The sequence below is a fragment of the Lagopus muta genome, chromosome 4, assembly GCF_023343835.1.
Source record: "Lagopus muta isolate bLagMut1 chromosome 4, bLagMut1 primary, whole genome shotgun sequence".
In the NCBI taxonomy this organism is placed as follows: Eukaryota; Metazoa; Chordata; class Aves; order Galliformes; family Phasianidae; genus Lagopus; species Lagopus muta.
This window is the reverse complement of record NC_064436.1, coordinates 69,572,723-69,584,801: the sequence shown is the minus strand read 5'-3', so window position 1 is coordinate 69,584,801 and position 12,079 is coordinate 69,572,723. Positions and strand designations below refer to the sequence as shown.

The window sequence follows — 12,079 nt, the reverse complement described above, 5'->3', positions numbered from 1 at the left end:
TTTGTTCTTGAGACTTCCTGGGCTCGCTCAGTGTGACAGGAAGTTATAGACATACAACTGATCAGTCCATCTCAACATCAAAGAAGTATATGGATACAACCTGAAGTGTTGACTTGTTTCTATATGAAGAAAAGCTAAGGTTAAGATGTTCTTCTGTAGCATGCCCACACAGTATGTCATTAAAATGTGTATTGCAAGTACTTAAAATGCAGTCCTTGGCATATTGTTTGGCATTTGCCCCTTCAATTCAATGGGGAATTAAAGATCTGCAGCCTCTTTACAACAAAAGCCTGTCTTTAAACAGACTTTCCAAATACCCTGTGCAGACCCATCTTTTTGATCAGAAGTGATTAAATGCATCTTTCTTAAGGCTGTTGGGCTTGCTTATTTTCTGTTATTATTTCCACCCTTAAGCAGAGATTTGGTGACTGAAACAACCTGACAATAGGTTCAGGGGCAGAGTTGTCTGGGCGACTTAATGTACTTGAAGATGTCAGTGACTGGGACGTGAAACAAAGTAGTGCTTAAAAGGAGCAAAATAGCAGGCAGCTGTTGGCAGCTGGCTGTTCACTGTACTGTTAAGAACACTGCACTTAAGTTCATTTCCAGAGCAATTAGGTATTACATATCCGAATGTTAAATGTTCATCCTGTCTGCTTCTTTTTAACCAGCTGTAATAAACAAATTTACCTGCACTATGTAGCATTGTGGAAATGCTGTCCCGCATTGCTTTTATATCTTGCAGGGATTCTTTCATAATCCAAGTGTTCATTTAGACATAAGGACATCGTGATGTCACTTAGCTAAGAACATTTATAATATATGGTCACCATTTATTTAAAAGCAAGTTACTGAACTCCAGTTCTGTTGTCTCTTTGATTTTATTGTGGTCCAACGGCTTGCTTTCAGTAGACTGTTCTCATGGAAGTGTTGTCCCAATATCTGTAGTTCTTCCTTCCCTCTACAAGCCCTTTAGTACAAGAAAAAGGAGTCTTAATGATGTGCCTGTATCCCAGAGCTTCCAACTTAAAACAATCTTCTGTTTCTTTGTAGGCGAGTTGCTGGCAGCGGTTGATGTTACACAGACGAGTTTCAACTCTGGCACTTCCACTGTCAGCATTTCTATTCCAATGAATTCGGAAACTGGTTCTGATACTTTCTCACCCAGAGAACTCTCTCCCCGCTTCTCGTTACCTTTTGGAGAAAAACCCATGAGTCAGTGCACTGTGTCGTGCCACAAAGTAGAGGTAACTGCTCCTCGTTCCATGCAAGTGGAGACAGAATGTTCAGCTGTCTCCAAACTAGCTGAGCCAAGCCAGCACCTGCAGACTGTTTCACTTGATTGCCATTCGAACAGAGAGAGCCCCGTGCTTGTTGCAAAAAGTGTTCAGGATCTGCTAGCTAAAAAGGAATGGAAAGATGTGAATGGAAGCTCACAGAGATGGACTGTCAGTTCTTTGGCTGGAGTTCAAGATGAAAAGGAGAGAGGATCACAAACTTCAAGTGCAGGGAGTGAGAAAAATGAGGGTCAAGAAAGTGATTCTGTGATTGGATCTCGTGCATTGCAAGAAATACGTAAACTTCTGGCAGAGGCAGAGAGCATAGCTGGCAGCTGGCCTGACCCTGTCTTTTCCAATGCATCTTCTAGAGAAACTGAGTCTTCTCCAGTGCAGATTGAAAAGGAGGATGGCACCAAGGATTCTGACTTAGTGAAAGACAGAGTCCCTCAGTTTCAGAAGGTCGTGTCATGGGCTGAGAGTATGAAGCAAAGCAGTATCCAAGAGGGATCAATTCCAAAGCCTCTGAATTCTTGCAAAGATGATTTAAAATGGGAATGTTCTTTTGATGCCAGTTTGTGCAGTTGTGAAGGTGTGGTGGAGATGACTGAAGAGTTTAGGACAGGAAAATCTGTAGGAAGGTCTGAGCCAGAAGGCTGTAGCAGTGTAACTACAGACAGAAACCAGCCTGCTGTTGTGGCTGTTGCACGAAGCAGTGCAAATAGTGAGCTCAGCACTGAAAGGCCTTCAGAGTTGGAGAATCCCTCTCCATCAGAGCCTCGAGGAAGTGTCATCAATGTGCCAGGAAGCTTCCAGAACGAGTTATCTAAAGCTAATGTTGCTGTAAGCACGGCAGGAGGCATACAACAAAGCAGTGGCAGTAGCAGTGGAGATTCATTAGCTGCCCGTGTGAAAAACCTTCTGGGGAATCCTTTGATGCCTGTAGGCAGCACTGCTGATATCTCAGGAGGCTTCCAAAGCATGATGTCAAAAACAAGTGCAGCTGGAAGCAAAGCAGAAGGCGTGCAAGAGAGTGATGGCAGTAGCAGTGGGGACTCACTGGTTGCCCGTGTCAAAAACCTGCTGGGGAATCCTTCAGAGACTTCAGGCAGCACCACCAATGTCCCAGGAGGCTTCCAGAGCATGTTGTCAAAAACAAGTGCAGCTGGAAGCAAGGCAGGAGGCGTGCAAGAGAGCGATGGCAGTAGCAGTGCAGACTCTCTGTCTGCCCGTGTCAAAAGCCTTCTGAGAAATGGATCATCTCTAGTGCCTGCAACACCAATTCTGAGGAGTGATGATGAAGAGGAGAGGAAAGCACGAGGTAACAACAGCTCAGCTGTGTTTTAGCAAATGTTATATCAGAATGGGAACCCTTCAGTTTAGGTATATGTTTAAGAGATTGCTTTCAAATGCCTTTGAAATGAAGGAATATGATCATAGGAGAACCTCTGAGGTTATTTGAGTCTGTTCCACTGGATTGAAAGGTCTTTATATATTGCATTATGTTGTTGATGAGAAGCTTTAGTGGGGCAAAGCTTAATGATCAATGTCTTTTAGTCTTCCTATGAAAGACAAGGGGGAATGGTTGTAAACTGAGACAGGGGAGGTTTAGGTTGGATATAAGGAGGAAGTTTTTCACACAGAGGGTGGTGAGGCACTGGAACAGGTTGCCCAAGGAGGCTGTGGATGCCCCATCCCTGGAGGCATTCAAGGCCAGGCTGGATGTGGCTCTGGGCAGCCTGGTCTGCTGGTTGGTGACCCTGCACACAGCAGGGGGTTGGAACTGGATGGTCATCGTGGTTCTTTTCAACCCAGGCCATTCTATGACTCTATGATAATAGAATGGGACAGCATTTTACTCGACTAATTTGAATACCTTCTCTTGCCAGTGTTGATACTGTGGTTTTATCCATGTAGCCATTAGAAATGTGCTAGGTTAAGTGACTGGGAAGGGATTGTGTGAGAAAGTGTTGATTTGAGCCAAGGACTGTAAGCATCTCACAAGCAGGCAGTAGTTCCTTGAGCCATCTTTACAAATAAATCCTCAAAAGCTCCATTTTCAAATGATATTCTTGGTTAGTCTGTCTGTGTGCTTTGTATATTCAAACAGCTGTTTGATACTGGTCTTCGTATCCTTTGTCATGGCTACTAGAAGTGCATAGCATGCTTTTGATGTTAATTTATAAAAAGAAAAGCAATCTGCCTTCTGTTCTGATATTTTTGTGTGCAGCATGGGTGAAACTAAAGCTGGCCAGCCGATCTGAGGAAGCTGCGTTGGACTTGAATGAAGAGGACCGACAAAGGATAGAGGAAATAAAGGCAGAACTGCTGCTGAGTGCCAAGAGATCTGGACAAGCCAAGGTAGGAGGGAAACAAACCAGCTGCTCTGCAGAAAAGTGTTTTAAGTGGTGAAGTCTTTCAGCTTACAGTGGTGAATTGTGTTCTTGCAATGTTTTTAGAGATGGATAGGCAGGGAGAGAGATGCAAACTATTGAGAGGGGGTGAATTTGTTTCTTCTTTGGGCCTGGGTCATTGAGTTCCTGTCTGGGTTTTAGGTTAGAGTTGGTTAAAGTTGGATGGGACCTTTAAAAGCCATCTAGTCCAACTCCCCTGCAGGGAACAGGGACGTCTCCAGCTCCATCAGGTGCTCAGAGCCCCATCCAGCCTGACCTTGAATGTCTCCAGGGATGGGGCACCTCTCTGAGCAATCTGCTGCAGTGCTTTGCTACCCTGACTGTGAAACACTGTATGAAATGAGTAGGGGGTGGATGATCTATTCATGTTATTCAGGGTAGAGAACCCTGAGTTAGTGAAAGAGAGGCTGGATAATTAAAAAGAAGGTTGGGGCAGTTCTACTTGTCTGCCTCCACATTGGCTGTGCATTGTTTTATCCAAATTCAGAGCAAGACAAAATGAATCTTGTTTTTTGCAAACCAAGCCTCCAGGAAATTACTTTAGGTCGACCACAACGCTTTCTGCTTTGATCTTGGGAATGTTTTACAATAGCTTTAATTTGAAATCCAAAGTAGTTCTGAATTTGCAGAATGAAGGTAGCTCTTTTTTTGCCATGCTAGATTAGATCCGAGCGGATTTTTTCCTCCGAGCAAAACAGTGTCACTGAAAAAATAGATTGTTGGAAAGAAAACTATTTAGCTGGAAAAAATGCAGCCAGTTTGATTGCTGACCAAATAATCTGCTGTAAATTCAGTGGATGCTGTTCTGCAGAACACCTGCTGAATTCAGAGCGAAGCTGACAATGCGTTGACTCGAACAAAACAAGGAATATAAAAGGATACTTTCCTTCTCCTAAACTTGAAAGGTTCTGAAAGGCAACCTGTTCCTAGCATTCACATGAACAATTCCTTTGTCAGATCATCATCTTTATTTAGTGCTTCTGATACAGGCTTACGATGAGTGTTCCTTTCAGAAAGTTTAGGCTCTGCTTCTCATTTTTACAGGCGACAATTCACATAATATACCACCAGGATGTTTTATTGTTTCTAGCAGGAAACTTGTGAAGCTTGCTTGTAAAAGTAAAGTGCAAGGAAAGAGCAGGACAGCTTGGGAGAGTTCTTCAAACATTGTTCCATCGTACTTTTGGGGTATTGAGTGTCTGCTGTTTGTCACTTCTGATGTGTTGGATAACAGATGCTCTAGAAAGAAAGTGCTGTGATTTCTCAAGTCCTGGCTGAGCTGAGTGTTTCAGGGAGGTGATTGGGACATATGCATGCAGGCAGGCTCCAAACATGCACCGAATGCTGCCCCCAAACAGGAGCACGAGAACAGCATTTGCTTTTGAAGGTGCATTTTGGATAGCAAGCAGTTCTCACGGCTGTAACTCAAAATCTGAATTGTTTGCTTTGCTTTCTCTTCTGTAAAACTGACAAACCCTGCGTTGGGGAGGAGTCCTATGGATTTTATAGCTTGCCCATTGTACACTAGGTGAGAAATACTCATGCTGTTATGCCTTTATATTGACCACTAAAACTTTGGAGGGATGCTGAGGGATGGATGGCAAACATGGAACTTCTGACACCAGGCTTTTTTCCTAAGTTTTGTACTGACTCCATTTTAGTGTTGATTTGTAACTGGCTGCTCCAGGAGAGGGGAAGTGCAGTGCATTGGGCTGCTTTGGGAGAGTAGCACAGGAGCAAAAGCATGAGGATGCACTCACTGCAAATGTTATGTGAAGGGGCCTAAGAAGAGTTGCATTTTAGGCTGTCTGGAGATGGGCCTTGTGGCACATAGGATATTCTGATGGCACTTTCTATAAGCTTAGCTTTACAGCATTGTGATGGAGGGAGGCAGGGAGCTGCCTATGATGTTAGATGAATAATTTCTATTTCTGTAGGCAGATGAAACAACCCAAAAACTCACAAGCAGCATTCTGTTCAGGACTATTGTCCTGCCTGTGTAACCTTCCTGTGCCTTTTGTGTACGTTTGGGGCCCTCAGTTTGGACTGAGGGCTTTGGGGTGAACCTTTAACACACTTAACACTGTTTTGTCCCTCTAAATTAAGGATCTTTTAACTCCACCTGTATTGATATGGCTATCCCTTGATCTACCTAAGTGTTCTCCCCTTGGGTGCTGTATTCTTCCACTGTATTTTTCCATTCCTCCTTTTTTTTTCAGGAAGTTCACTGAGTTGTAGCTCTAAATTTGCACCGCGTTCTCTTGTGGATCATATGCCAAACAAATCTTTTTTGGAAAGATGACACATAAGGAGCACAATAAAACATGTGAAAGGCTTGGGTAGATGAGTTTATCACAACTTCTGTCACTTTTGGTAGTAGGAGTTGCTGCGTTCAGGCAGTTGAACTGGTATGTGTTTTAGGGAAGAGATTGTCCAGGGAGCTCTACTGCCCTGACACAGAGCTGATCTTTGTCCTTGCGTGCTTCTATGGTTACTCATTGTCAGCTGCAAGAAGCTAAAATACTTGCTTAGTATAGATAAGGCCACAGAAATGCACTGCTTTGGAAGAATAATGGATGCCCCATCCCTGCAGGCATTCAAGGCCAGGCTGGATGTGGCTGTGGGCAGCCTGGTCTGCTGGTTGGTGACCCTGCACACAGCAGGGGGTTGGAACTGGATGAGCATTGTGGTCCTTTGCAACCCAGGCCATTCTAGGATTCTATGATCTGTGTTGCAATTTATTAATGAAATACACTCTGCAGTTTCAGCAGATGTTCCAATCAATGGGGGGAAAAATATACGTATATATTTAATTAAAATAAGCCCATCTGGACCATCTCACTGGCAGTACACTTAGCTCAGATTGGCTGGCTGCACCTCAGTGAAAATCCTATAATTTTGAATGACAGTAAAATTAAGGAAGTGCAGATAGCAATAAGTTGATAAAATGGTGTCCACACTTGAGAAATTCCCCTTAAACTATAGGCTGTCAGATTTCTTTCAGGTTATGTGGTTTAGGTCAGATTTAGAGGAGGTTTAGGTTGGATGTTAGGAGGAAGTTTTTCACTCAGAGGGTGGTGATGCACTGGAACAGGTTGCCCAAGGAGGCTGTGGATGCCCCATCCCTGCAGGCATTCAAGGCCAGGCTGGATGTGGCTCTGGGCAGCCTGGTCTGCTGGTTGGTGACCTGCACACAGCAGGGAGTTGGAACTGGATGAGCACTGTGCTCCTTTTCAACCCAGGCCACTCTAGGATTCTGTGTCCATTCTTACATCCTGTTTGATCCATGGGGAGAAGAAGGTGCAGGAAGTCAGGCAGTGAGAGATGTGAACCAGCCACAGAGAGAGGGCCGTGTTTTGTTTGTCCACCTTACTGGTCTCTGCAGGTGATGAATGTTCTTTTTTAGTAACCACTCTTTGTAATGGTGTTGAGATTATGTTCAGACTTCATCAATGTCTTTGGACACGTCTCTGTGTTGTTTCTCAAGGCCTTACAGCCACCTGCTGAGCCCTTCATACCTTCTCTCTCTGTTTGGGATATGTAATGCTTTATCTGAAGAAGATGCAGAGAAATCAGATTTCATTTTGAGATGCCAGAAAGCAGCAGCATTTCCTTTTGAGAGCAGAGGCTATAACCAAGAAGCACACGCTGGGAATTCTCCCATTAGCTGCAGTGCCAGCAGCACAACACAACTGTGTGCCTCATCAACAGGTAGCTGGAGGCAGTAGTACCATGTGAGAAGCATACCAAAAGGAGGGTATGGTTGTTTGTTTGTTTGTTTGTTTTTTAAATCTGATTCTCCTGTGAAACTACAGCCTACGTTGCTTTGATTTGGTTTACTAGCTGCAATAAATTATTGCTGTTGGGGCTGTTCTGTTGGTGGCAGTGAGCTTTGAGGTGGAGGAGAATACAAAGCAATGAGGAGATTGTGCTGCAGATGCTTAGTGAAATTGGGCAAGAAAACAAGGGAAGAAGTTAGAACAAAAGTAAATTATTAGCTTCAGCTTCTTGCGTGACCATGAGCAGTCAATATATATTTGTGGCAAATGTGTCTGTTCTGATGGGAGCATGAAAACAATTTGCACCTGAAACTGGGAGAGGTTTTACAAGTCATCGCTTTCCTTGAAGAGCAAATGAAGGATCTGATTATTTTAAATCATATTTTAATAGTCAGCTGTGAGTGGTGATGGAAAAAATAAAAAGACTTATTGCAGTTCTTGTCTGAAAGGGAAATTAGCATGCTTGTTTTACAGGAAAAGAGAAATAGCAATTAGGCAGAATTAAAGCTTTTCTAATTAAACATTCTCGTGCTTTCTAAACAGCACCTTTCTTTTCTTCCCTCTTGTTCCCATGTAACAGAATTCCTTTCACTTCAGTTCCAGTTCATAAATGCTGGAGTTGAACCATTTGAGAGAAAACCTTTATACAAATTACTGTTTTGTATTGTGGTAGGGCATAGCAAAATGTCACATCCAGGACTATTCCTGTCACCTTCAAATGTCACAGCACAGTGCTTTGATTGCATGGAGTTGGGCTCTACTCCAAACCTGAGTTTGTTAGCATGTGTCTGCAAACTGATTTCTTGGAGGATGCCAGCATTAAGCATCACGTGTTTGGTTAAGGTTTGACTACTTGTGGCTGGAAGCAAGCATGTGGGTTTCTGCATTCCATACGTGTTCCATGGAGCTATGGAAGGTTGCCTTCCATCAGGAATGTAAAGACTGCAGGTAGAGTTGTGTATAAAACCTCTCCCCTTAGAGATTTGTGAAATCTGAATGATAAATCCCTCAGCATGCTGTTCCAGTGCTGAAGGTAGTTTTATTTAAAGCAGGAGATTGGACTGGAGGCCTCCAGTCTCTTCTAACCTAAATGTTTCTGTGAACGTGCAGCTAATTGATACGTTATTTTAATTAAGAAAGATGATTATGGAAATATGTGTGTGTCTCTAAATCCATTTGAACGTAGTGAACAAATATGCATTCATTATTCCTGGTATTTTGTGAACTGGGCTTATGCTAAGTCAGCTGTGTATGAAGCAGGCCCAGAGGTAGAATGCTTTGACAATAAAAAAACAACACAGGTGACAGCTAGAACTCAGCTTTATAGGTTGTAAAACTGAAAGGTTCTGTCTCTGTCAGGCTAATGAGGCTGTAGATACTTCTCAGCATCGCTCACTGGTAAACAAAAATAACTGTTTTCCAATTTGCTAGCACTCCAAAGCAAAATAAAACAATTTTCTTAGTTGCATTAAGAAATAAATTCAAGAGAAAAGCGTGTGCTTATTTGTAGTGCAGACTTTTGATGACTGGTAGCTCTATTCTTTCTTTGAATTCTGAGATTCTGACTTTGGTGAGAGCAGTAAGTTGTCCATGTAACCTGTATGAGATCTTCTGTGTTTTTCAGGGTAAATGGAGTTACATTTCAGAAGCTACTTCTCTGTATAGCTGTAATCAGGAAGCAGACAAAGAGCATTCCAGAGCTTCAAGTGACAAGAGATTTCATTCTGACAGCCACACACAAGCCTTGGGGACTAAGGAGATTTTAAAGCCAAGCTTACAACATGTTGTGCCATTGTATAGAGCTGAACTTTCAGACTGTTGTTCACTGAAGAATACCCAGCTTAAATCCTTAAGTACTGCAGAACCTCCTACCTGCAGGCAGGTTGCAAGTAGCCATTCTGGCTGTGTTGGCCTTCATCTGCCACTGCAGAAGCAGCAGGACACACGTGTGAGGAGCTTTACGGCTGCTTCTGATGCACAGACAGAAAAAGTCCCTTCACCAGCACAGAAGCAGCTGTCTTTTCCAGAGTGCTCTGAAGAGATGTCAAAGCAAATTACATCCATCACCTTTTCATCCCGAAGGCGTTTTCAATCACCGTTGACTTCCGTGGTACTCGATGGCTTTTTTAGTGGAGATGATCTTGATGAGATAATGCCTTTGGAGACGGATTCAGCCACTGCTGAGGAACAGAGCCATGGCAAAAAGCACTGGGAGAGATCTGAGATCTGTCCTCCTTCAAGTCCGGCTCTGGCTGGCTCACCATCTGATGAAATTGCATTTCCTGCTGACAAAGACACGATTCGTGATGTCTCTCCTGACGGTAACAGAGATGGAGCTTATCAAGAAACAGACTGTTTGTCAGATCGGAAGTCTGTAGCCGTCTATGCTGATGAGAGACAGACTCCCAGTGCAAAAAATCTTGACGCTCTGTCTCAAGATGTGACTGAATTGGGCAGGCATGGCGCCAGACTTCTGGGGCTTGACTGCGATAGAAAATTCAGTCAAGGGATGAAGGGCCTTCATGAGCCCCATTCTATAAGCTCTTACCAACAGGAGAAAAGCAGCCCTACCAGCCATGTCCAATTGTGTGAGAGCTTAGAAGGTTCTGATCCAGCCACACAGACTGATTTGCCAAAGGACCGTGGGAAGCTGTTGGAAGAAGAGAAAAGTCCTTCTGATGCAGTGCCTCTCATTCAGAAAGAAGTTGCTGGAGAGCAAACTGGTGCGTCTCAGCATTCATCTCCAGATGAGATTTTATCCACCACGTCTCCTTCATCACCAATTAAGAAAGTACTGTCTTGCGTCCACATCACTCTTTCCCCAAAATGTAATAACTCGGAGCCGCACAGGGACTTGAATACTGAAAGTGAGATGAGATTGGGGGACAAACTTGAAGTGAATTCTCAACCAGTGCCTTTAAAATCTCCAAAAACTTTATTAGAAGCTGTTTCTAAATTACCCACTGCTGAGCTTATTCCAGAAGATCAGAGATGCTCATCTTTCCCAGTGCCTTCAGCAGAGCCCTGCCTGGCGTTTTCCTCTGTTCCAAGCACTGCAGGGCAGGAGGTGCCTTTGCATGGCAGTGAGAAACTGCAGGCTGTGAATTCAGGTGGTTGTAGTCTGAAGAATATCTGCAACTGCACAGATCCTGCAAAAAGCAGGAAAAGCACTTCTGATGCTACCACTCAGATCACAGAAAGCCCTGGAAAAACAACCTTCTCGGCAGAGATCTATGTTAATTCACAAGACCCTGAAAGTTCTGCCCATCGGTCTTCAATCCAGAAAGCAAAAGAATTTCCCCAAAATACAACTTCATCTCTTAACAGGACTTCCTCTTTCCCAAGGCAGGGTGGTGAGCAAATCAGTGTCATGTATTCCTGTGTTGTTTTGCATCTGTTCAACTGCGAGGTATCGATGGGTACTAAAAACCAACCATAAAACAGAACAAAAAACCCAAACCTTTTGTGGAAGTCACAGTCTGGAGATGATTCTAATGTTGATATTTGAAGTTCATATGAAACGAACCCTTGAAGTTTGCATTCTTGCTTGAAGAGAGCTGTATCCATACGGTTGTGGTTCAGTTCAGCTTAATTTGAAACTGAATCTGTTGGAGGTGGGCATGGTCCAGGAAAGTTGTATGGTTTTACAGTTTTAGATGACTGATATGGGTCAGTGCTTACAGCTTACCAAGGGCTGTGTCTGATTACTGATAGATTCTCTAATCAAAGTAGTATGGAAGCAAAGAGGGAAGGGTGAGCATTGCTATTCTGGAATAAGATGCATGGAACAAAAGAGAATGTGCAGGGATTTTAAAGTCTGTTGCTGGAGGAATGTGAATCATATTATCATTGAATGGCTTGGGTTCAAGGGACCTCAAGGATCATGAAGCTCCAACCCCCCACCACAGGCAGGGCTTCAACCTCCACATTTCATAGCAGCCCAGGCTGCCCAGGGCCCCATCCAACCTGGCCTTGAACACCTCCAGGGATGGACGGGGCATCACAGCCTCTCAGGGCAGCTGTTCCAGCACCTCACCACTCTCTCTGTCAAGAACTTCCCCCTTATATCCAACATAAATCTCCCCTCCTTCAACTTCAAACCATTTCCCCTTGTCCTGCTGTTATCTACCCTTTCAAAGAGTTGAATATGGATGTTCCAGTGTTCTTTCCATGTTGCTGTTTTGTAGTACTGATGCATGTAGATGTATTTTTTTCTGTAATCCAGGCTTGCTTTCTGTCTCTGTACTCAAGGTGTTTAAAATAACGAGTTGAGAACTAATTACTTAATTACAGCAGAATACACAAATGTGTCAGCTATTTCATCACTCATTTTCTTCTCTGTCAGAAGTCAGCTAATATTATAGTCCAAACATTTGCTGATGTTCCGATGACACGCCGTATTTCTTGTCTTGAGAGCCAGATATCCATATTCACTTAAAATTATTTCATTAAGCATGGGTCAGTGGAGGCTGTGTGGGCATATGAGTTGCAAGTAAGCTACTTTGCCAGTCTAATTGGCAGTCAGTCTTTTATCAGTTTGCTTTCCTGAAGAATGAGCTGTTTCTCCAGATTTACTGCTGTGAACGATTCCGTTCCTTTTTGTAGCTTT

General features: G+C 43.5%; 1 protein-coding gene across 7 annotated transcripts in view; it reads left to right on the top strand.

Moving 5' to 3' along the window:
• ALMS1 (ALMS1 centrosome and basal body associated protein) overlaps positions 1–12,079 on the top strand; it is a 49,445-nt gene that overhangs the window by 19,104 nt on the left and 18,262 nt on the right. For all 7 annotated transcript variants that reach the window (XM_048943603.1, XM_048943604.1, XM_048943605.1 and 4 more), the window contains 3 exons: positions 1,054–2,598; positions 3,508–3,638; positions 9,095–10,823. In XM_048943603.1, coding sequence (XP_048799560.1) covers positions 1,054–2,598; positions 3,508–3,638; positions 9,095–10,823 — 3,405 coding nt within the window. The remainder of the gene's footprint in view (positions 1–1,053; positions 2,599–3,507; positions 3,639–9,094; positions 10,824–12,079) is intronic.